Source organism: Cimex lectularius, unplaced genomic scaffold (genome assembly GCF_000648675.2).
Source record: "Cimex lectularius strain Harlan isolate CLEC.00 unplaced genomic scaffold, Clec_2.1 scaffold17, whole genome shotgun sequence".
NCBI classification, from domain to species: domain Eukaryota; kingdom Metazoa; phylum Arthropoda; class Insecta; order Hemiptera; family Cimicidae; genus Cimex; species Cimex lectularius.
The window spans coordinates 1,640,601-1,665,541 of record NW_019392640.1 but is presented as its reverse complement, the minus strand read 5'-3'; the positions used below and the strand labels follow the sequence as shown (position 1 = coordinate 1,665,541).

At 35.3% G+C, this 24,941-nt stretch overlaps 1 protein-coding gene across 5 annotated transcripts; it reads left to right on the top strand.

The window, feature by feature from the left end:
- The first annotated feature begins 2,537 nt into the window (after positions 1–2,537).
- On the top strand, positions 2,538–23,750 carry LOC106672273 (septin-5). 5 transcript variants are annotated; one of them, XM_014403571.2, is made up of 10 exons: positions 2,538–2,639; positions 10,796–10,831; positions 20,326–20,509; positions 20,569–20,661; positions 20,984–21,149; positions 21,258–21,408; positions 21,484–21,649; positions 21,724–21,880; positions 22,717–22,798; positions 22,923–23,750. In XM_014403571.2, the coding sequence occupies exons 2-10, from the start codon at positions 10,829–10,831 to the stop codon at positions 23,007–23,009; spliced, it is 1,089 nt and encodes a 362-aa protein (XP_014259057.1). In that variant the 5' UTR covers positions 2,538–2,639; positions 10,796–10,828; the 3' UTR covers positions 23,010–23,750. The 5 variants fall into 5 exon arrangements, with proteins under 5 accessions (XP_014259057.1, XP_014259058.1, XP_014259059.2 ...); XM_014403572.2 differs by having other exon boundaries at positions 2,539–2,639; positions 20,329–20,509; XM_014403573.2 differs by lacking the exons at positions 2,538–2,639; positions 10,796–10,831 and adding an exon at positions 13,306–13,458 and having other exon boundaries at positions 20,329–20,509.
- Positions 23,751–24,941: the final 1,191 nt, after the last annotated feature.

Genomic DNA, 24,941 nt, shown 5'->3' with positions numbered 1-24,941 from the left:
CCCATCAATGCTGTCACTTTCTTTTAATAATGTTTTTTATTGCATTTCAGATGGGTCAAATATTTTCCCCATATAGCACTAGGTTAAATTAAATTTACTGTTATTATAAAACTGTACACAGGGTTTACCTTTAATGCTTAATAGACATATTTTACCAGTTATAGGTTATTGGATGTTCCACATAGGAAAGTTGGATTGGACAGATCTATTGGAAGGAGGGTGTGGGGCGACAAGCCCACCATTTAACTCTATAGTCTGGGCTTTTATTCGTGCCATACCCTGTTTATATCCCTGACTGCTTGTAGAACATGTGGTTTAGTCGTACTCACCAAATATCAGAATAGTCTTGTTTCTGGACATTCTGGCCTGTTCTCGCTGTTTTACTTAGTCAAATGCATATCAGCTTTTTGTTGTATTCAGCAGTGGATTAGGGTTATAAGCAGGTTGGGGCAAAGTACACAACTCCATCTGACACATTAGTATGGTCGTTTCGGAATATTTTTTGTCTGCCTATTCTCACTGTTTTGATCTGTTGTGTGTTTCAGTACTTCTTCATATTTTTTAACGCTTAGGGTAATAATCATGAGGCACTGACAAAAACCATGTCTCCTTTTTACTCAGTTTTTTATATATTTATTTTATTTGTGAAGAACCCTAGTTAGAATCCCCTCAACAAAATATTTGGACATATTTAGCATCCTCAGTAGTGAGTTTGAGTTGTGAGCTTCACCCTCAGTTTTGAAACCCAAGAAGAGCTAATGTTTCCCTAATGCTCTATCTGAAAACATTTTACTCCTACACCTATTATAGCTGTTTTACTATGCCAGATGCCTTTCGGCATTGTATGTTCACTGGTGCCTCACCCTGCTTTTACCCTGACCACATTTTGTAACCCAAGAAGAATTCTTATTTCCCTAAAGTTTTATCTGAAAACAATTTTCTACTCCCCCTATGAAAGGTGTTTTGATATGTCAGACATTTCGGTATTCGTGTTCAGCAGCGACTCACCCCTGGTTAACCCTGACCAGTTCTGTAAGTCAAGTAGAGGTTCTTTCTCCTCAAGCTTTATTAAAAAACCTTTTTCTGCAATCACCCCAGTTAATTAATAATAATACTAATAATAAGCTCAAAATTATGGGATGGATGCAGCTAGGGTAGGCGGACATATAAGATAAAGATTCCGCCTTGTTCCGTCAAACATCAAAGGGACAGACAGACCCAATCATTATACATTGCGGAACGCCTAAAATCCTCTATTATAGACCGAAAACAGCGAGAATACGCGGACCAAGTTGACAGGGAACGGCCAAACTTCAAGTTCATCATCCCAAATCTTAAGAAGAAATCTCACGGAATAATTTGACAACTACGGAAGGAAATTGTGAATAGCTTCACGCTAAGATACCAGATTAATAATATACAGGGTTTCCGGCTACTCGTGTTACAAACTTTGCCATTAGATTCTACATTCAAAATGTAACCAAAAGTCCTAATTAACTCAACAGTTTCGGGGTTATTCCCCTTTTTCTGATTTTTTTAAGATTTCTCGACCTTGCTTCAAATAAACTATGATAGCTCCAAAACTAAATTTTTTGGAGAAATCTGTAGATACCATTGAAAACCACGTTAAATTTCCAATAAGATGTGATCAATACTAAACTTGTAAACGTTGGTGAAATAAGCGTTTTAGTTGCCAGAACTTTGAAAAATGACTTTTTTTTTCAAAGTTGAAAAACACTATGGTGATTCTAAACTACTATTTCCAAACTTACAGACCAGCAAATTAAACAAAACGTACTCCTTTTAATATCTTTTTTTAATGGTGTAATTGCTTTTTTAATTACATTTTCAAAGATGAAGAAATTGATGAAGGAAAGGAAAAAAACCGTGGTTGACGGTAAGGTGGAAAGATGGTAAATTGTAAACACTTGCATTATTCCGGTTTCGAACCCAATTTAAAAAACGTTTAATAAATTCATTCAAAATTTACTTTTTTTTTTTTTTTTTTTTAATGTTTCCACTCCGAAACTGTTGAGATTCGAAGCATTGTATGTACACGAGTAGCCGAACCCAATATATAATAATTAAAATTTTTATTTAGTTATTAAATGTTTTTAGATGATCGAATCTTCAGGGGCTTTGGTTTGTATAAAAATTCAGCTCTGTTTTCTGCTTAATTTTGTCTTTGTTGGCTGTCTGCTGCTGTCATTAATTTATAATCTATTAAATTAATAAACCAAATTTTGAAGTAAATTTATTAAAATAAATGTTAGATGTCCTCGTTTGTTGTTATTGTATGTTTTTATTATCCACATGTGTATTGGATTGGTTTAACTATTGAGCGTTTAAGAGAAGGTCGACCGTTTAGACATTGCCCTCTTTGCTTGGATCAAAGTTTACTTTATTTTTTTATTTGTGTTTATTTTGCTGTAGTTGTTGTCGTGTCAGTAGGTTAAGGCTCGTTGTAAAAAAAAATTGTTGTCTGCAGTTATGGATGGGTGATAATATTGATTGAGCTGAGAAGGACGAGGGTGTGGGGGTGGTGAGGAAGCGTGGAGGGGGCCAGTCGATACCTCAGTCGCTCCCGGTCTGTTTTGTTTGCGTTCGCGTCCCACGGTGAAAGGTCAACGAAATGTCAGGTTTGTGACCTAGGTTAAATGCCAATTACATGTCATTTTGACAAGCCCGTGGGGAGGTGGGTCCGGGGATGTGAAAAGGAAGAAAGGGTTTCGCCCTCGCGAACGTCCATCTTAAGCGCGGATTCCTGAAACACTTGGATTTCTTCCCATTTGGAAGTCGGGAGTTAAATTTCGGCTGAAAATTGTGAACTTAAGAACAACCTTGGATTCTTTCGCATGGTTCGGTTTTTTGACCGGAACGACTGAAGGGTTTCCGCTACGGGGTCAATCGCGGCCTGAGAACCGTTCTGGGAACGGGCAGACCAAAGCTTTTTTAATATCTCCACGTTCCCATTGTAATCTTTCCAACGCGATATGTTCAAAAATTACCAAGTCGGTCTGCTTTGTTAAACATCAAACTTTTCTCAAAGTCAACTGAGCCATCCAGAAAACCCATAAAAAGAATACATTTTACAACTCGGCATGTATTATCTATTTTTAATATAGATTCTGTAAGTTCTTTGATTTCGGTGCAACTTTCGTAGACAAATATACACGCTGAGATAAACTCGCACAAGGCCAATATTACGGTTTTTGTTTTGCAAAATTTGTAGGACAATCTGCGTCTGACTAGCATGGGCAGGAAGTACAGGCACAGGGTAGTTAAAAGCTGTCTTCCATAAACTGTGTATGGGGTTTTCCATGGATCTATAATAAAATACAGCCGATAATCGTTAACTATCGTTATGTATCTCTAAGGTTAAGAGTTTGTGGTCGATTTCGATCAACTTGGTCTCGCGATGTTTTTTGATCAATAGACAAGTTTTTTTTCATGTCTAGTGGTTGGGTCTGTTTGAATCAAGGGGTGAATAGAGTTATTTTTCTGTTTGTGAACATTTTCGATGTTGTCTTTGTTATGTTGGTGAATGAAGGATTAACTCTGGGTTTGTCGCTAAAATAACGGATTTGCCAAAAATCTAAAACATATTCTTGTTCAATATACCTAGCAGACGCTTTTGATTAGCAGTTTGTCAGACTTGTTTAACCAAAGATACAAATAAATCCAGGCAACAAAGAAAAGAAAACTTTGCTGTTTCATGGCTATTCAATTTAGCTCATCCATCCAATACTTCAATATTTTTGTATTAAATTGTGTTTGTCATGAAAAGGTGAGGTTGTATGCTTGCTAGTTATTTCCCTTATAACAGTTGACAAAAACGACGGGGTGTGTTGTTCGAAGGACTAAGTCATATGGTAAACTCCAATTTTATGTATCTCCTTGCCACCTCAGAAATCAGAAAATATTTTTATTTTATTGAACAAATTTTTCACTTTACTCCCCCATGCATCGCATGATAAAATCAACAACATATGCAATACTGTTGATTTATTTAATACTTCTGTTTCCTCATTAAAACATCAGTTAAAGTATAATAATTTTATTTTGTAAAATAAAGCTAAAATGTACTATGTAGTTATAATGCTTTGTTATATTATTTTTATATTTTTTGCATAATTCCTAGTCGTTATAATTACATAGACAGGGTGTTTAATTAAATCTTTATGTTGTTTTATTTATAAGGATTTTATTGCCTTTTTCATTGATGTCTGGTAGTTTATTAATTTTGACTTAGTTTAAGCATTGTATTGTATATATTTTTCTCCTTACTTTTGTTTAGGTTTTTGTTAAGAAATGGGTTCTTTGCCCATAAAAAATATTTTGTGTTGTTTCTGGCTTGAATTGTTACCTTATTTGTTGGAAAGTATAATTACATAAAATCCAAAATAAATTCTTGCCTAAATGTCTGGTAGATGTTTTTTTGTAAGTCTCTCCGATTTTTATACCAAAGATTACTACTAAGCCCTGACACCAAATTAAAGAAGTCTTTTTTTATTTTTTTGTCTATTAAATGAAGGTTATCAATTGAGTATTTTACTATTTTTGTATTAAATTGTGGACAATTTAAAGCTTGGATCATTGGCTAATCTGATATGACTTTAGGAGTCTGCAGGGGATGTTGAACCTGCAATTTGGCCGTTTCCGACCATTCTGGTCGACCCATCATTGCTTTTTTTCGGTCTAACACACGAGTAAAGGCATTCCGTCATGTCTAGTGGTTAGGTCTGTGTGTCTCACAATTTTTTTTCTTTCAGCTTGAGAAAAATGTAATGGTGTGTAGTGTTATAATTGTCCTTATGGTGACCGACGAAGCGAGACAGATTTTTGGCCTATGAACCTAGTAGATGCTTTTTGTTATGTAAGTCCTTAGTCCTTTTAGTACTGGCACCCAGTAATGAAGATTTTTTTTGCCGTTATATGAACACATTCTTTCACTATTTTACGTTAATTTGCCCCCCCCGCGATGTATAGGGGCTGAGTCTGTGTTTGCTAGTCATTTTTCAGCTAGTTTCAGAATTTTTCCAATGGTATCTTTGTTTATTTGGCATTTGATGGATTAATCCGGGGTTTTTTGTCGTTTGTGGCTGGACTTTTTACCTTATTTGTAGAAAAGTGGATTTACCAAATATCCAAAATAGATTCTTGGCCTAAATACCTGGTAAATGCTTTTTTTTCTAGGCCTGTCCAATTATTTTTACCAATGATTACTGTACGCCCTGGCACCAAAGTAAAGAAGACTTTTTTTTGGCTATTAAATGAAGTTTATCAGTTCAGATTTTACTATTTTTTTACTATTTAATAAATTTAAAAAATGCGTTCAATTTAAAGGTTGGAATATTGCCTAAAATGAATGAGATGTTCTATTGGGATATGACTTTCGGGGTCTGCATGGTTTTCAACCTGCAATTTGGTCATTTCCTATCATTCTGGTCAGCCTATCTTTGCTTTTTTTTGGTTCTATTAGGTTTACGAGTTAAGGCATTCTGTCGTATCTAGTGGTTGGGTCTTTGTGTTAGTCAGTTTTTCCTTTCAGAGAAAAATAAGAGAGTATGTTTTTGTCATTTGTATTTTGTTGTCGTCTTGTTATTGGTCTTTTTTACCATTATTATTTTTTTAAAGTGAATTTTTCTAAAATCTATCTTAAACAGATTCTCGGCCTGTTATATACCTAGTAGATGTTTTTTTGTTTAACTATTTGTTCAAGTTTACTTTTTAGATTCATTTATATGCTGACACCCAAAAAGGAACTGTTTTCTTTTTTTTTTACTGATTTTGTTTCATAATCTGCACTTTTTTGCCTTCCTCAGTAGTGGATTTATTTTGGAGCTTTGTTATTATAAGCTTTGCTTAAAAGTATGACCGAATTTTCTAAGCCAAGTAGAGTTCCTTCTAAGACAAGTTAAGGCTTTGTCTTAAATGCAATTTTTAGTCCACCTATCCTAGCTGTTTTGATATGTAAGCCGCGTTTCGGGATTTCGTCGTATTCAGTCGTGCCCCAGCCTGTTTATTTCCTTGACCACGTTTTGTAAGCCAAGTAGAGTTCCTTCCCCGTATTATCTGAAAAGCCTTTTCTAGTCTGCCTATCCTAGTTATTTTAGGTTTTAGGTTGTCAGACGCGTTTCGGCTTTCCTGTTCAGTGATGCCTCACCCTGCTTATATCCCCTTGTACTTTTATACCCTAGACACGTTTTTACAGCTAAGTAGAGTTCTTTTCCCCAAAAGCTTTGCTAGAAAACGTTTATATAGCTAGTTATTCTAGCTATTTTTCCCCTAAAGTCTGTCTATCCTAGCCATTTTAGTTTGTCATCGTTTCGGCTTTCATGTTCAGTGATGCATCACCCTGCTTACATATCCCTTATACTTACCCTAGCCACGTTTTTTAAGCTTTGAAAAAAATAGTCCAGTATCCTAGGTATTTTGGTCTGTCTTTTTCGGTATTTCATCGTGTTCAGTAATGCTTCATCCTGCTTACGTATATCCCTAACCACTCAAAACCAGAATTGACGTAACTCAAAGTAAATATACAGATTTATCGATACAAAATTATATTTTTAAAAGACGGTGCTTCCTTTTCCTTTTCGAACAGGCAACAAATTTTGACCTTGTTAAAACAAACTTTTATTTTATGTGATTTGTGAATATTCCATTCGAATCACGGCGGCGTGTTATCTTCGCATCTTACGTCCCCGTCGGCAGTGCCTTTTTGTCAGTCGGCACGTTTTGAAAGCCTATCTCATTCCAAAAACTTCTAAACGTTCTGTTTGAACTAAGAGAGAATCTGCTCGACTTGTTATTTATTTACACCGGCTCGTTATTTTAAACCGTGCACTTTGCTATGCGAGCCTGGTAGTTTCTAATCATCCTGATCCACCTAATGTCGCTTTCTAGTCCTGGCCAGTCTTCAGACTCGACTTCGCCATCAACAGTTTGTGTATTTGTGTAGAAAAAATCTAAAACTAAAAAAATCTCGTCCAATCTTGTTTTAGATTAGGCCACGTGTTCAAGAAATCGAAGCCTGGTGCGCCCACTCTTATATTCGCATTTATTGATTTTTACAAGACACAAGATAAAATCGCATAAAACCTTTGGCCTAACATTATTTGACACAGATTTTCACAAGTCGAGTGATGTTTTCAATACTATATAGCATAAAAATAAAGTGGGGTTTGCGCATACTCATGATGACCTGTTTTATTTCTTTATTTTTGTGCACATATTATGGTTTTTTATTAAAATAAAGCTAAATTTAACCATAAAAAATTGTTTTGTTGTTTCATCGATTATTTCGGTCAATAGGAGATGTGATAACCCTAACAATAAAACGCTTTGTCTGTTATCGCCACCACTATTTAAATAGCCTGCTTGTTTTTTCCCTCGTAATTTGACGTTCCAAAGTAGATAATTTTGAATCTTGTAGTTAACAACGACAAAATGTTTCTGAAGAATCCAACCTGTACGTGATCGGATTGTCAATGCTGGGGGAAACAGGCCGTTGAAGACGGCCGAGGCGGTTTTAACAGCCTTGACGAGCTTATGCTAGGCAACGTGTCATCGGTGAGAATTTGTTCAATTTTAGGTCAAGTACCGAACAAAAATGCCAGGATCTGTTTGCTATTTAGCAGTTAGTAGTTTAAATAACAATTTTAGCAATAAAATAAACTCTACGAGTCAATCAACACTCCAAATATTTCGTAAAAACGTAATTTAATCGTCCGTGTCGATTATATCAAATTTCAATTTACTACGTTTTAATTTGCCCCCTTCCCCAATTATTGTGATAAATTTAAAAACATAACTCTGCCTCATATCGCCTTGGAAAAAAACTTCATAAAAATCTACTGTTGCCTATTTTTACAAATGATCTTTCATTTTGTCAATGCTGATTGTTCTTCTTCAGTACTCGTCGCTTAACCAATAGTTTTTCACTTTCATTCAAGAAGAGACCAAGAACCATCATTTACAAAAAGTGAGACAGATCGTGCGGAACTTTGCTGAGAGTAAAAAAAGATTTGTTATGCGCGAGTAGTAAGTTTGACCAACTGTAGAATTCGAAACTGGAAAACAGTCCACTGAAGTGGAATTTTCCGTTTTCCAACTTTTCACTCGGAATGGATGAGCACGAATAAAGCCTTTGGCCGTAACACGACACCGGATATATTTAACACAGCTTAACACATCGTCCGTTTAAAAAAATTTCATTGTTCCGAATGCTTTTTATCTCGTGAATTACCAGGTACTAACGTCCGTTACACTTTTTCAAAATACGCTGTGGACCGTAACACAGCACCGAACGTGTTAAACACAGATAATAACACATTAACCGTTTAAAACTTACATTTTTCGAATGCTTTTCTTATACCATGAATTACCTATTGGCCTATTTTTTTAACGCCAAGGGCTGTAACACAACATCGGCTGTGTTAAAACACATCAAATAACACATGTGCTTTCAAGATTTAAATACGATCTGAATGATTTTGTCAGATAATTAGGTTGCCGATTAAAATATTCTTAACTTTTTCCGCGACATATCGGATTGTAACATAGCATCGGGTTGTGTTAAACAAATCAAATAACACAGCATCCGTTTAAAAGTCTTATAACATTCGGAATGCGTTTTTTTTCTTGAATTAGTGTCCCGATTTTACAAATTCTCAGGGACGACGAGACCGTAACACAACGCTGGAGGTGGTGAACACTCAGTTACTATTGGGTTGTCCGGAAAATAATGCAGGATTTTAAGTTTTCATTAAAAAAAATCTATATAAAATATTCTGTTTACGTTTACAGGATTACTCATTTATTAATCCTCTTCCAAATGATATTGTTTGTTTACCTCTGTAGCATTCCGCTACTTGGAAATAATTCAGTCATCCTTATAATGTCAAAGCGAGAATTTCGTACGATTTTCTTTTACGAGTTTAAACTCGGCCGAAGCGGAGCCCAAACGGCTAGAAACATTAACCAAGTCTGGGGCGAGGGTTGTGTTAATGAGTGCACTGTGCAAAGGTGGTTTAAAAAATTTCGGGAGGGAGATTTCAGCCTTGAAGATGAAGAAGGTCGTGGAAGGCCTTCCTCTCTTAATGATGATGTTCTGCGATCAGTGGTGGGTGCAGAGCAACTCAAAGTCAGTAAAACGACCGTCGCTGACCACCTCAAGGCGATTGGAAAAGTGAAAAAACTCGAAAATTGGGTTCCACACTCATTAAACGATCGCCAAAAAAATCAGCGCTTTGATGTTTGTGCATCACTTCTTTGTCGAAACAAAAATGACCCATTTCTGGCCAGAATTGTTACATGTGACGAAAAGTGGATTCTCTACGATAACACTAGACGTTCTGGACAGTGGCTCGACAAAGGAGAAGCTCCAATACATTTTCCAAAGCCCCCAACTCATCAAAAAAAGGTAATGGTTACGGTATGGTGGGCTTCATTTGGTTTAATACACTACAGCTTCTTAAATCCTGGCGAAACCATCAATGCTGAATCATACTGTAACCAAATTAATACCATGCATCAGAAATTGGCAGTAATGAAGCCCTCTTTGGTCAATCGGAAAGGGCCCATTTTGTTGCATGACAACGCTCGACCACATGTGTCACGTGTAACGTCACAAAAATTATTGGAGCTTGGCTATGAAACTTTGCCTCACCCACCCTACTCTCCGGACCTCTCGCCTACTGACTACCATTTTTTTAGACACCTGGACCACTACTTACAACACATAATATTCAAAAATCAAACGGAACTGGAAAATGCATTTATTGACTTTATCAATTCTAAAAATTCTGAATTCTACTCAGACGGAATTAATAAGTTACCAACACGTTGGGAGAAATGTATTGAGAGTATGGGAAATTATTTTGATTAAATAACATTGCTTTAAAGTAACTAGTTTCTTTTTTTTTGTTTAATACCAAAATCCTGCATTATTTTCCGGACAACCCAATAAATCTCATAAAATAACTTTAACACATTTCATACGTACTCTGATCGTAACACAACGTGGGCTGTGTAGACATAGCAAATAACACAGCATCCGTTTAAAAGTCTTACAATATTCGGAATACGTTTTTTTTTCTTGAATTAATTTCCCGATTTTACAATTCTCAGGGACGACGAGACCGCAACACAACGCTGGAGATGTTGAACACAGCTACTAACACAATACTCAGCTACTAGATCTCTTAACTTTAACACATTTCATACGCACTCGCATCGTAACACACCATGGGCTCTGTAGACATAGCAAATAACACAGCATCCGTTTAATTGTCTTAAACTAGTCCGTTTAAGTTTTTCTTATCACACGAGGTTCCCAGTTCAAATTCTTAACATTTTATTCATAACTGTTCTTAACACAACAAATAGTGGCAGTGCTAAATATAAAAAAATAAGACATCATTGGTTTTTAAGATTTAAAATATTCAAATGCGGTTCTTATCGAATTAAGTTCCCCTTTTAAACGTCCTCAACATGTTTTTTAGAACATACCGCAATTTTAACATCATTTTGGTCCGTCTGGTCACGATGCGTATAGGATTTCAAATGCCTTTATCATCTAGTGCATACTACGCATATTTTGTTTACGAAACGTGGTCGGGTTATAAGCAGGGCGAGGCGTCAACGGAAATCCATAAGGAAGAAAAGCCGCGTTTGACAGACTAAAGCAACGAGAATGGGAGGACTGAAATGCTCAAAAACGATCAAATTAGACATTTATAACAAATAATTAATTTTTGAATGTCAATATATTAAAAGATTCTCTCTGTTTCAGATTTGAGGAGGAAATAAATGAGATAAAGGAAGAATGGTAAGTTTACAATGTATTTGCAGTTTGTAATTTTCTGACAAATTTTTTTTTTTAACTTTTTCTTTTAAACTAACAATATAATTTTTAGTCGATAAAGAAAAGATTCTATTTTAACAACCGATTTTATTGATGCGTTGAGAACGTACTAAGTTTACAACTGGAGCGAAACGTTCCAGAGGATCCGTGATTGAAAATAACCAAAACCGGCTATTCTTAGAGGAGCTGCTGTTTTACAGTTATTGTTTACTTACCAAGCCACATTCTTACCTTCCTAAGCGAACCACTTTCGTTCAATAGATTTTGATAATTGCGGTGCAATTCTCGGTCGTACGGAGGAACCATCAAAGTTCGACACAGGCTTCCAGAAGCCTACGACCGAGAATTTCATTTAATCGTGATGGAAAAATTAATAGGCAACAGCAGATGGTGGCCGTCTAATAACGATCCAAGGACAAATTACTGTGATAGTATTATACTACCGCATTTGGCCTGTCATACAATTGGCCTGTCGTCGTTTCAACAACTAAAAAATTCCGGGTGACAACACAGCAATCCATTTTGTACTTTCAACGACTGACACGCGCATGGACTAAAGTCAAAGAGATCAACAACAAATCAAGACAAATTTGTACGTCTTTCTGCTGTTGAAAAACGTCTAATTGCTTTACTGCTGTTGTACTCGAATAATGGAAGGAAACGGTAAATTATAATTGATAGCAAATCGTGAGATTTTTTTCGAGGTTTGCGAGGCGATGAACCTGTCCTTCGGTCGGGTAAGATCTGGGCCGACTAGTCTCGCTTGTTTTAATCTGTCAGACTGGTTTGACCTCCAATCACTAGCAACACTGCTCGAAATCACCTGGCGATATCTATCCTATTCAAATTTTTGAAACAAGCTCCGTCTTCAAGCTGAAAAATCAAAGCGACCGGCAGACAAAAACAGCGAGGTGAGGCGGACCAGAATAATTGGAAAACGAACTACACCAAAAAAGTGGCCACCCTCGTTTTTATTTATTTATTTTTTTAAAGTTAATACTTGCAAACGTTATAATTTTTATCTTTGTTGTTTATGGGATAGTTTTAAAGAAAAATATGATATACCTAAATTTAAAAAAAAATTAAACTAAGTAAAACAATTTTACCAAAAATGTAGCTTTGGAAAGAATGAAAAAATATTCAATTCAGTCCAATAGGGATTAAGTCGGGGTTACTTGCTGGACACTCCAAACATTGAATTGCCGTTCCAAGTAGTCGCCAACGATCCTAACTGTGTGGGGCCATGCATTGACATGCATAAAAATAAAATCATTTAGTGGCATATAATGGACAACGTCTTCTGATACCACATCTTCAACGTATCGCGCAGCTGTTAGGGAAACCTAGATGAAGATGAAGTTTGTGCGCCTTCCTTAGAAATACTTGCCCAAACCAAAACACCACCTTTATAGCTTCTCCAAACCCTCACTCAGCCATAATAAGACATCAATCAAAACCTTGACTCATCCGGAAAAAAAGATTTTCAATCTTGCTCAGACCAATTGAAGTGATTTCTTACGAAACTTAACCGAGATGATCTGTGCCTTGTCAGAAGTTCTAGACCAGGGGCAGGCCTCGCACATTATCCAACGTCTGAAAGTTATGCCTTTCAGTGCATAAACTGACATTAATATTTCTAACTTGTTTAAGTCGTTGCTTGATCTCAACAGCGATAGAATGTCGATTACGGAGTACATTCGAAACAATAAAACTATCATCTCTCTGAAATGAGATGGACACGATGGTGACCCGATCCTTGCCTTCTCAAGTAACCTCCACTATCATATAGTTTCTCTCCATCTTCCCTCTAACCTGTACCTTGGTCGTTTTTGATAATTTTGGTTTGCCTGTTTTGGATTGTCAGGCGTATTTAGGTTTTTCTCATCTTCAGAGGTAGGATTACAGGCTAAGGTGTCTCGCCCTGCTTATATCCTTGATCAAATCAGCACATTATTCAATAACAGCAAATGTTACAAATTTTATTATTTTTCTTGATCTTCTGGACGCAAGAAACAGAAATTTTTGTTTTCGTAATTTCTCTGAAACACACCAGAAATAGATTTGAGCCTCAACATTGGGAGCCTTGTAAGACTTTCTCTTGAGTTCTGTGAGATGATATGACCTAATGCCACCCCTGGAGTATACAATATGATCAATGAATAAGTAATAAATGTAGGACAGGCGAATCTGAATAAATGAAAAAAAAAAATAAATTGTTGAAACCAATTTTGACTATTAAATAAATAAAGCATCTTCGTATTGGAAATTGGTATTCTTCGACATATGCGACAATTTATTGCGCATTTTGCCATTTATTCCTGCGTAGGTAATCTATATGCACAGAAATAGAGGAAAAATAAAAAGAAAGGGCAATATTTGAGGTTGGAAGAGGGGGCGGTGAATGTCAACCGGCCTCCAGGAAGGGGCCTACGCCGGCGGCAGTCGGGTCCGAGATGCTGCCCGTCTACTATCGGAGGACGCCGAGCCCCAGGAGGCCCAACGCCCTCGTCACCGGCAACACTTTTTGCCTTTCCTGTCAGCCTTCCGGCCTCAACTTCTCACAGGCTCTCACAATAAAGTCGCCTAAACCGGTAATTCTACTTTTTTTTTTTAACTTAAAGGGAAAATGGATCGATAAAAATCTTATACGTAGTAAGGCACATGATTGAATTCAATAGGTTCAGCAAGACAAATTATGTACAATTAACGGAGAAACTATCCGGTCAATTATGGATGAGTTACATGAAATAATCTTATCAAATTCTGGTCTTTCTGTTGGACTGTTTCTTTTTTCACAGTATGACTGTGTAGGCTGACGATTTTCGATTTTATCCAGACAACTGAAAAATCCTGGATCCAGAAAAGGTTGAATTTTAACCTTTTTTTATTCAAAAACCTGGCCCCGCATTACGTCGAATTTGTACATGAGCCTTCATTTTTTATAATTTAGCTTTTTAACCAAAAACCTGCCAACAAATGAAAAATATCGATTGTACACTATTTTGTACCTGTCGTTTAGAATTTTGTCCAAAAATATTGTATCAGAAAAGTTAACATTGAACGCCAACATTAATGTATCGTTTACTTTTTATCCAAAAACCTGGCATCACAAAAATATCTAATCTGTATAGTCATTTTTATTTATCATTTCGATTATTATCCAAAAACCTGGCATCAGACAGGACTATCATTGAACGCTAACATTAATTTATGGTTTACTTTTTATCCAAAAACCTGGCCATGCAGAGGTCGAATGTGTACACGAAGCTTCATTTTTTTATAATTTAGCTTTTTAACCAAAAACCTGCCAACAAACGAAAAATATCGATTGTACACTACCTTGTACGTGTCGTCGAGATTTTTGTTCAAAAATCTTGTATCAGAAAAGTTGAACATTGAACGCCAACGTTAATGTATCGTTTACTTTTTATCCAAAAACCTGGCATCAGAAAGGACTAGCATTGAACCCTAACATTAATTTATGGTTTATTTTTTATCCAAAAACCTGGCCACGCAGTGGTCGAATGTGTACATGAAGCTTCATTTTTTTATAAGTTAGCATTTTTTAACCAAAAACCTGACAACAAACAAAAAATATCGATTATGCACTAACTTGTATATGTCATTTAGGTTTTCGTCCAAAAATCTTGCATCAGAAAAGTTCAACGCCGACATTAATGCATCGTTTATTTTGTATCCAAAAACCTGGCAGCAGAAGGGGTTGTGTTTGAACAACTCACATTCATATATCGTTTACTTTTTCATCCAAAAACCTGACAACACAAAAATATCATTATTTATCATTTCGATTTTGTATCCAAAAACCTGGCAACAGAAGGGGTTGTGTTTGAACAACTCACATTCATGTATCGTTTACTTTTTCATCCAAAAACCTGACAACGCAAAAATATCATTATTTATCATTTCGATTTTATCCAAAAACCTGGCAGCAGAAGGGGTTGTGTTTGAACAACTAACATTCATATATCGTTTACTTTTTCATCCAAAAACCTGACAACGCAAAAATATCGTTATTTATCATTTCGATTTTGTATCCAAAGACCTGGCAGCAAAAGGGGTTGTGTTTGAACAATTCACATTCATGTATCGTTTACTTTTTCATCCAAAAACCTGACAACGCAAAAATATCATTATTTATCATTTCGTTTTTGTATCCAAAAACCTGGCAGCAGAAGGGGTTGTGTTTGAACAACTAACATTCATATATCGTTTACTTTTTCATCCAAAAACCTGACAACGCAAAAATATCGTTATTTATCATTTCGATTTTGTATCCAAAAACCTGGCAACAGAAGGGGTTGTGTTTGAACAACTGACATTCATGTATCGTTCACTTTTTGGCATCGCAAAAGGTTCAGTTTAAACCCAAACATTCACTTATCTTTTTATCCAAAAACCAATCAATACAAAATATCGAATTTGTATGCAAACATTTAACTGGTGTTACATTTTTTATTCAAAATCCTACGAACGAACGAGAAATTTGGATTGTACAACCTTTATTTATCGTTTAGATTTTAATCCATACACCTGCAGCTGAAAGGGTTAAATTTGAACATAAACTTTCATTTATTGTTTTGTTAACGTGTCGAATTTATACACCAGCTTTTATTTCTTTAAAATTTCATCCAAGCATCAGAGTTCAATTTGATTCGAACTAGCCATTTATCTTTTATGTTTTTCATTCAAAAACCAGGCAATGCAAAAATGTAAAATTAATACACAAGTTTTTTTTTTTTGCCAAAATCCTAGCAATTGTACAGCAACCTTTATTTATCGTTTAAATTTTATCCATAAACCTGGCAGTTGAAAGGGTTAAATTTGAGCATAAACATTCATTTATCGTTTACATTTTTACCCAAAAACCTGGCAACGCTATAATGTCGAATTTGTTCATCAACGTTACTCTATCGTTTAGGTTTCCATCCTGAAATAGCAAAATTTTCAATATGAACCTAAACATTGATTTATTGTTTACGTTTTCATCCAAGCTCCTGTCAATTCAAAGGGTGAAATTTCACCACAAACATCCATTTATAATTTATGTTTTTATACACAAAACTGGCAACGAAAAAATTAAGAATTGAAACGTACATCAACGTTTCGTTATTGCTAAAATTCGTATCTAAAAACTTTATGAAATTTTTAGACGTTTATTTACCCCCTCATCCCAAATCTTTGGAGTACAACTATCAAAAACTAAGACGTACATTTATAGTTGAAATTTTCAACCAAAAACTCGGAAAATCACAAGTTGGATCATGACCTTATTTAGTTATAGTTTACGTTTTTATCCAAAAACCTGGACGAATGCATGTTTACTTAATCGTTTATATTTTCATCCAAATGTCTTGGAAAATTTATTCAAAGTCCTGCGACTGGCTGACACTATATAAATAATGCCCAATTAAACAAATGGTCGAGCGACAATTGAAAAGAAACAACTAATAATATATTATCAGCCATTATTACAATCTAGAATATAAGCAAAATGAATGAAAAAATATATACTTAGCTAAGCATCCCTAGTCTCATGAATTATATCATAATTTGACTTTTGACGTCGACTAAATGCCAGTCGGTATAAACTTTGAATACAAAGAAAAAGTAATTATCGGACTAAGGGGGTGAACTTAAATTACAAGCCTTGGCTTAGCGGAGTAAACTTTACGTGTTCTTAACACAACTTAGATACTTTTGTGCTTTTTTTGTTTAAATCACCTGTTGAACTGAATTGAACAAGTGCCGTTAAGCGGAACGGAGGATTAATAAAACGTCGGGAATGTAGATAAGGTGCCGATTTACAGCGTTAGGCTGTAAGTTGATAAGCTTATCTCCCTGGAAACAAACACGACTAATCTGGCCCAGGACTGAAAAGCTTATTTTTGAGAAAAATATTATTCCCCCATCACCGACGATAAGGGTCAATCTACCCATCGGAACGGCTAAAGAAGTAGAAATCAAGTGGTTTATGCATTTAAAGCATAATTGTTATGTGCAGTTAAAGCATAATTGTTAAGTTTGAAAAAGGAGAAAACACTTGAACTATAATGTGGGAAAATAGTTTTATGGAGGGAAAAATGATTTTTTTTTAACATGCAGTCATATCAACACGGAAGAATAATGAAACTATGCCAAAGTACAGACGTGTTTTATCATATCAGGAATTCGTTCCTATTGATTTGACACTTGCTATCAATAATCAGTAATCAAACAGTTAATGATGAAATCCATTGAGAAAAACTCACGCTATGCCCAATTTTGGCATACATAATATACAGACTAACCACTGAAGACGGCGAAAAGACGAAACGCGGCCAAGATGATCAGAAAAGAACTTGAAAACTACAAAAATAAACTTCACAATTTAATTTTTTTCATTTTTATAATTATAAAAGGGTTTCAAGCAAAGCTTTCCCTAAAAAAAAGCTCTACTTGGCTTGCAAATGGTCAGGGTTGAGGCACTGAAAAACAGTGTAAAGCATGCATTTTTGAAATAGAAGAAAGACTTTTCTTTTCTGTGACTCGCTTATTCATCCTTTCCTCTTTTTTCTCACTCCCACTCTCTCTCTCTCTCTTTTATTTCTTTCCTGACACTCATCTCTCTCTCTCTTTCTTTCTCATTTCTATCCTCTGTCTCATCTCCTTATTTCGTATCTCTTTCTCCCGTTTTTCACTACGTATTATCATCTCTTTCTTTCTTCTTTCTTTTATTTCTCTCCTTTCTTTCATCTCTTTTATTCCTTCCTCTTTTTCTATCTTCTCTCTCTCTCTCTCTCTTATTTTATTTACTTTCTCTCTCGTCATTCTGTTCTAGGGATTTATAGGTAATATTTAAATTTGGATCAGCTAGGTCATAGTAAGACTTCTTTTTAATTTCAAAACGTTTGCAGCTCACTAACTTAAGCCTTGAAATTAAAATGAAGTCTCACAACGACCTGCTGTACCAATGTTCAAGAAACGCATATATCCCAGAATAAATTACCTATGTAACAATTTGTGCATTTGGTGTAAACTGCAAGTTCCCTGCGACTATGGGACCTTAGCAAAAATAACTTGAGCCAATGATTTATCAACAACTAGACGTTTTGAAAACACGAATATTTGTGTGGTTCTATCTTTTAAGTAGGAGCAATCAAAACAAAGAACCCTTTTGTCCTCGGACGAGAAATTGAACGCTAAGAGCAAATATTATCTGTGAGATAAGTAGGGGGTCGGCCAGGCCTCTCAGTCTCGCGGTTGTCACGTAGCTGGTCGGCAGCAAAATGAACGAAGATCCCGGATTCCAGGAGGCGAAGAAGTTGAGGGTCCGTGAGGCGATCAGGGCCTTCGAGAAGGACAGAAGAGCATCTGAGATCCTGCCAAGGTCCTCCTTGCGGAAGTGGCCCACGTCGAAATTTCCAGCCGAAGATTTAGAAAAGCCAAAGGCGAAATCACTGATCTGGGAAGTTGGACAGAGAGAAGACGCGGAAAAAGACACGAGGGGCGTTTTAGAATGTGACGAAATAAAAAATTGTATTGCAATATGCGAAATTGCCGCACAAGAATACGTGATTGAATCACTCAACGAAGATGGTGGGAATAACGTCCAAAAAGACACTTCCGCCTTCGAAAATGGCACCGATGCACCTTCAGCCGAGACAACTGTCACCCAAGTTCCCGATAGTATTTTCACACGCATGCCGAAGACAGTAAGAACTTTTAATTTATCAGATATAGGCTTTGTTCGGCCGTTGACGCCGGCGTCTGATTCATTTGCGATCAATATGATAAATCATACAATTCCTATGAACTCTACCTTTTCGGAGAGCGTGCCGACGTGACGCCTCGGCATAAAACGCTGATTTGTACAAAATGAACAGCAGAATATCACAACGATCGAGGAGTGGCTCAAGATAAAAAAAAAACTTCTCTGGTCCATTGCGTCATTTGTTTTTATCAATTTCTTGACCTTATCGTCGAATAAGTATAAGCTAAAATCAATTGTAAAAATAATAACGCGTGCCGTAGTTTCAAAATAATTTTTTTTTTTGAATCCTAAAGAATCTTTCAAAGCCTGCTGTCAAGTCAATATTTGCTAATAGAAATTAACAATTGATATATTTTTATTTGGCAGTATTAAAATTTATCATAACTATCATAATGGATTTTATATTTTAAAAAATCTGAAAAAGAACGAATGAAACTGTCATTAGTCAAACTATTTCGACGATACCACGCCATTTTAAAAATCATACACGACATATCATAATAGATATTATGTTCTTCTCCTCTAATAAATGGTAAAGAGTACGGTGAAAACTATTATTAACATCATCAAAGAAGAACGTCCGAAAGGTTAAAAATTAAATGGAGATTAAGGTACTGCCTAATGAGCGAAAATCCGATTCGTATCGCCTACGTCCCAACTTCAGTACTTAGCCATCGCGATCTAGCCCACTGATGCTAAAATTTCAATTTAAAAAAAATTATAAATATAATATATATTATTATATATAATTAATATAATATATATTATTAATAAAAATAATTATTGTATATCACAAAAATTGGAATTGCCAGTGGGCTGCAAGAATTGATGGCTCAACTCTGTGGATGTGTATATGTATATATATTCGTATGCAGATTTGATCTTATACAAAGCTTATATAACCTTTGGGGTGGCATGAACAAGATGTTTGAATTTGAACATCACTCCAGAATAAACCTGGTTATCAAAAAAGATTAGGAAAAAGGAAGAAGCCCTCTGTTAAGAAAGGCCCCCATCTGTTGGTACAATGATGGATCTAGGACGCAGAAGGTATATGGGGTGGGAGTGTTTGGCCCCAGAACAAAAAATCTCAGCGCCAATGGGATGGTACTCTAGTATCTTTCAAGCCGAAATCCATATAATGTACTCAGTTAAATTTGAATAAAGGGTGCAAAAACAAAGGTATCATGTCAGAGAGTCGTGCAGCCATCAGATTAAATCAAACTTGACTAAATTGCAAAACAAAATTAAACAGATTAGATAAGCAAAACAAAGCTACTGGGTACTAGGACACACAGAAGTAGAGGGAAACAAAGAAGCTGATGCCCTCGTTAGGAAACATGCAGCTGATAGGTCCTGAGCCTTTTTGTGGCATAAGGCTCCACATTATCAATGAGCATCTTAGACAAATAGATAGGGTTTGTAGAGTGGATGCGAACTATCACCCACCGTTCTACATTACAGTTATGCCTGTCATATGTATGTGTGCACGATATATGTAGAAACAAAAAAAAAAAAAAATGATTGAGTGTTGGAGGCTGCAATGACCTATATGTCTATTGGCCCAGAGCCTAACATTAGAAGAGAGGATGGAAAAGACCAAAGTATTAACTTATACTGCCAACACCCAACAGCTTTTTCCAAAAAAAATCGTCTGCTTATATTTTTTAAATATTGGTTAATGTTGCAGGGGGACAGAGATTACATTGGTTTTGCCACTTTACCAGAGCAGATCCATCGGAAGTCGGTAAAGAGGGGTTTCGACTTCACGTTGATGGTCGTCGGTGAATCTGGTCTGGGAAAATCAACGCTTATCAACTCGCTTTTCCTAAGCGACCTTTACAAAGATCGAAAGATACCTGATGCCGCTGGTAAGCGACTGAGTCGATTTGCCGGATCAGCAGTTTTCATTTTCATAGGTTTTTTGCAGAAAGGGTTGAGAAAACGACATGCATAGAAAAAAAGACTATGGATATCGAGGAGAGGGGCGTCAAACTAAGACTGACCGTTGTCGACACTCCTGGTAATGACTGTTCAATTTTAAACTTGTACTTGTCATTTTTCACTAATCACAGCCTGAAAATAATTTAATTCAACAACTTATTCTAATTAACAAAATTAATCTATTCACACAACAAATTATACTTAGGTGCTAAGTTGATAAAAAATTAATAAATAAATAAATTTGCTCTGAACAAGTTCAACTTGATTTAGAAAACGTTGAATTAGACTTGGAAAAAGAGTAATAATAGTAAGTCAAATTAGAGTTTCTTTAGTAGATTCAGCATAGTGTAAATCATTGAGGATGAAAAAATGTATAGCACTGATTGATTATTGTTTTAAAGGTTTTGGTGATGCGCTGAATAGCGAGGACAGTTGGAAAGTCTGTGTTAATTACATCGATGACCAGTTCAGACAGTATTTCACAGATGAGAGTGGCCTAAACAGAAAAAACATCGTAGATAATAGGGTTCATTGTTGCCTTTATTTTATACCACCTTGGGGCCATGGGTAAGAACAAACCCATACATTAAGTCCATTACTTAAATAAATAAATAAATTGGTAACAATGGTATTTTAATCAAAAAGTAAATAAAAAGTGTAATATGGCTTTTGCAGCTTAAGGCAGATAGATGTCGAATTAATGAAAAGACTGCACCAAAAAGTAAATATTGTTCCTGTCATCGCAAAAGCGGATACACTTACAGCCCCAGAAGTGAAGAAATTGAAGCAGAGAATACTCTCTGACATAGAAGAGAACAATATTCAAGTAATTTTCACTTAATTCCACGTTCATTTTCACGATTTTGTTGTATTAATTTCAAACCTCCTACCTCCCGAAAAGATCTACCAGTTTCCAGAGTGTGACAGTGATGAGGACGAGGAGTTCAAACAGCAAGACCGTGAACTGAAAGCGTCATTGCCATTTTCGGTCATCGGAAGCAATACTGTGATAGAAGTTGGAGGCACACGGGTCCGCGGCCGCCAATACCCATGGGGAGTAGTCGAAGGTAATTAACAAGACTTTTATTGTACTTTTTATCCATTTTTTTTTTTTTTTTACATCTGCTATCGTTCATTTCAGTTGAAAATCCAAAGCACAGTGACTTCAACAAGCTACGGAACATGTTGATAACGACCCACATGCAAGATTTGAAAGACGTAACTGAAGATGTCCACTATGAAAACTTCAGAGCTCAATGTATTTCGCAAATCTCACAACAAGCCATTAGAGAAAGGGGGTAATTATTAACAATTAAAATAAAGTACATTGGTCGATGGAAATATTTTAGTAGTAAGTCAATATAATCTGGCCCTATTAGAAAGTGAAATATTGTATTTCTGTAATTCAAGTATGATAAACAAAATGCCATCATGTCATTTTGGAGAATATCCACTGCTCCTATCTATGGCAATGCAATTACTAATGTAGTCCACTCACTTGTGCTACACATCGACAGACTTACATAGACCCACACACACAATTCAAAAGGCAAAAACAAAAAAGGCGCTTCCTTCTTAAAAGAACAATCAAAACTGACTTTACAAAACAAATCTCATCTACATTACTATTTTTGAGATCTATTTGGACGGCATCGAACTTTGGGGTTCAACAAATGTTCCAACCTCCAACATATGCAAACCCTACAATCCAAAATCCTCTGAACCATTATCAATGCTCCTTTCTATGTATCCAATCTTACAATTATATTGTCGCAGAAACACTCATGTCAGAATCCTTTCATCCCACACCTTCTCAATTAATCCTCTGTGATGACTGAAGCATCGTGGCCTCGCAACCTCTTCTAACAAAATTGAACAAAGAAGTGAATAACACTTCTAACAAAATTAATTAATGCTAAATACATATTACTAATGAGTAGTTACTAATTTTTATTATTTATATATTTTTTACATTTTGTTTTGTTTTATCTTCTAAGTTGTTATCAAATTTACTTAAGCGCAGTAATTGGTGCAGGTGTAAATAAATAAATTTAAAAAAAATTGTTGCAAATTTCAATTTAAATTAATACCTTAAGAACAAAATAGAATATAAATCATTTATTTTTTTTTACAGTAAATTAAAGAGGGATTCAGTCGTGCCCTTGGAAGGTGGAATTACCGAGACTGACCGTCTTCTTCTTCAAAAAGATGAAGAAGTGAGTACAAATTTTGTTTATAAAGTAAATAAAGTTGAAATTGAATGATCAGAGATGTATATATTCATAAAATCCGAATATATTTCTTCTATTTTCTTCTCTGATGAAACATTCGTAATTTCAGATCCGCCGGATGCAAGACATGCTGGCGCAAATGCAACAAAAACTCAAGGCGACAGGACAGAGCAATGATAACATAGTAAACATTTAACTTAGGAAAAGAAAGAGTGTGTCACTTTCTTTCTTAATCAATGCATTATCGATATATATCTCTTTTCCTTTGCAAAAAAAAGAAATACTGTTATAACATTAAGGGGTTTAGATGTTTTTATATCATAAATGACCAAAGATTTAAGGGTTTCCATAATTTATTATAAATAAATATTTCCAAAGAAATGATGTCTATTATATTCATTTTGTCGATACAAAAAAATTGGAAATGCCACTTTGTTAATTTTTTTTTTAATTATGAAAATTCATTAATGTTATTTATATTGAAAATATTTATTGATTTCAATGTGTTTTAAAACACAGTTTTAGTCATCTTGTATTTGTACAAATATTTAGTTGTGATTTGTAAAACATGTCCATAGTTTAATTGTTATTTTAGATAATTTTAGTGTGTACGTTATTTATAATACTATCCAGTATTAAAATGTCAAAGACTTGTTTAGTGTTCAAATTAGCGAATTTAAGACTAAAAACTAACTTTTCATTCAATTCAGTCATTGGACGGTTCAATATTGTTCGACTCGTATTTTCAAAAGGTTTGAGGTTCATTGGCGTCAGTTTGTACTCGACAGAAGGAAACTCAAACCAAACTCTGCATCTTCTGTGAAGCTACAATTTTCTCAAGTAGTTCAAAACTTATCCACTTTTTCCCATGTGCATTTATCATGTAATTTTGTTATTGGTTTTATAATGCAATAAATATTGCTATACGAGTTGCAAAGTTTTTTATTTTATTTTAACATATATCTTAGAATTGCAGCTTATTTTATCATGTATCAAATAAAAATGATAAATATAAAAAAACAAATAAATAAATAAAACTCTGTTTGAGTGATGTCGAAAACTACTGGTTTTAGACAGTTTAATAGATAATGATCGTTGAACTCAAAGACGAATGAAACGAGGTGATAACTGTTAGATTTATGCATGTGTGACAAGCTTGTAGTTTGGTCATTACTGATTGTTGGTCTATCATACGCATTTCGACCCAGTTAGGAATAAAAAAACTATCAGTAACAACCAAATTAAAAACTAATATACTTCTTCAAACTGTGGGTACCACAATTGATAAAAATTTATCTTTTATAATGAGTTCATTACGGATATCACATTGTAATAAGTACCAACAAAAAAATTATTTTCCTTATTCAACTGTATTTGTTTGTCAATTGAAGGTGAGAAAGTGCCGAAAAGAGTACCAGTACAGTAGCTGTTCCTACTAAAAATGTACCAATAATAATAAACATTGGATTATAAAAGACTCACTTTATAGAATCACCCTTTGAGGTGGAACACTTAAAAAATAAATTGTAAATTTTTTTCTTGGGGCCAAGGGAAGATGAAATTCCGGTCGTTCCATTGTGGGTTTGTGTCATTACCTCATCCTGTGAGTATTGCTCATTACCACCATTACCTCCAGAGTATTGCTCAGCAAGACATGTGGTTTGCAAAATAAAATAAACACAATGGCATTGTAAACATTCACATTAAAAATGTCTTGTTTTAGAGTCAAAGAATAATTATGATGTGCAGTATGATAGTTGGTATGTAGTTTGGAAGACTGAACAGTTGTATGAAAAACCACGACACTCGCTCCACCTCCACGAATACCTCTGATCTACACATTTGTGCAGAGCATAACTGGATTGAACATGAGACCACGTTAAATAAACGCAACTTAGCCGGGATCTGGGGCTGCATTATAACTCTTTGTCAAACAGAATTAAGGTCAAACTTGGCCAAACACGACTTCTCTGAGAAATTTTAAAGAAGATGAGAAGTTAGTTGCATCCCTAGGCATGTATAGCGATTTACCAGTTACATGTCCTGACTGACCTTTATATTTCCAACGCTCTTTTGAGCCAAAACTACCTCCCCTGTGGAAAACAACTATCTTCGACTTTTCCAGATT

Bases quoted from the DNA above. Each gene is read 5' to 3' on its own strand.
- LOC106672273 (XM_014403569.2), top strand. From the start codon at position 18,154: ATGAACGAAGATCCCGGATTCCAGGAGGCGAAGAAGTTGAGGGTCCGT. The intron at 20,510-20,568 runs GTAAGCGACTGA...GGTTTTTTGCAG, and splicing joins AAAGATACCTGATGCCGCTG to AAAGGGTTGAGAAAACGACA. The intron at 22,799-22,922 runs GTGAGTACAAAT...TCGTAATTTCAG, and splicing joins TTCTTCAAAAAGATGAAGAA to ATCCGCCGGATGCAAGACAT.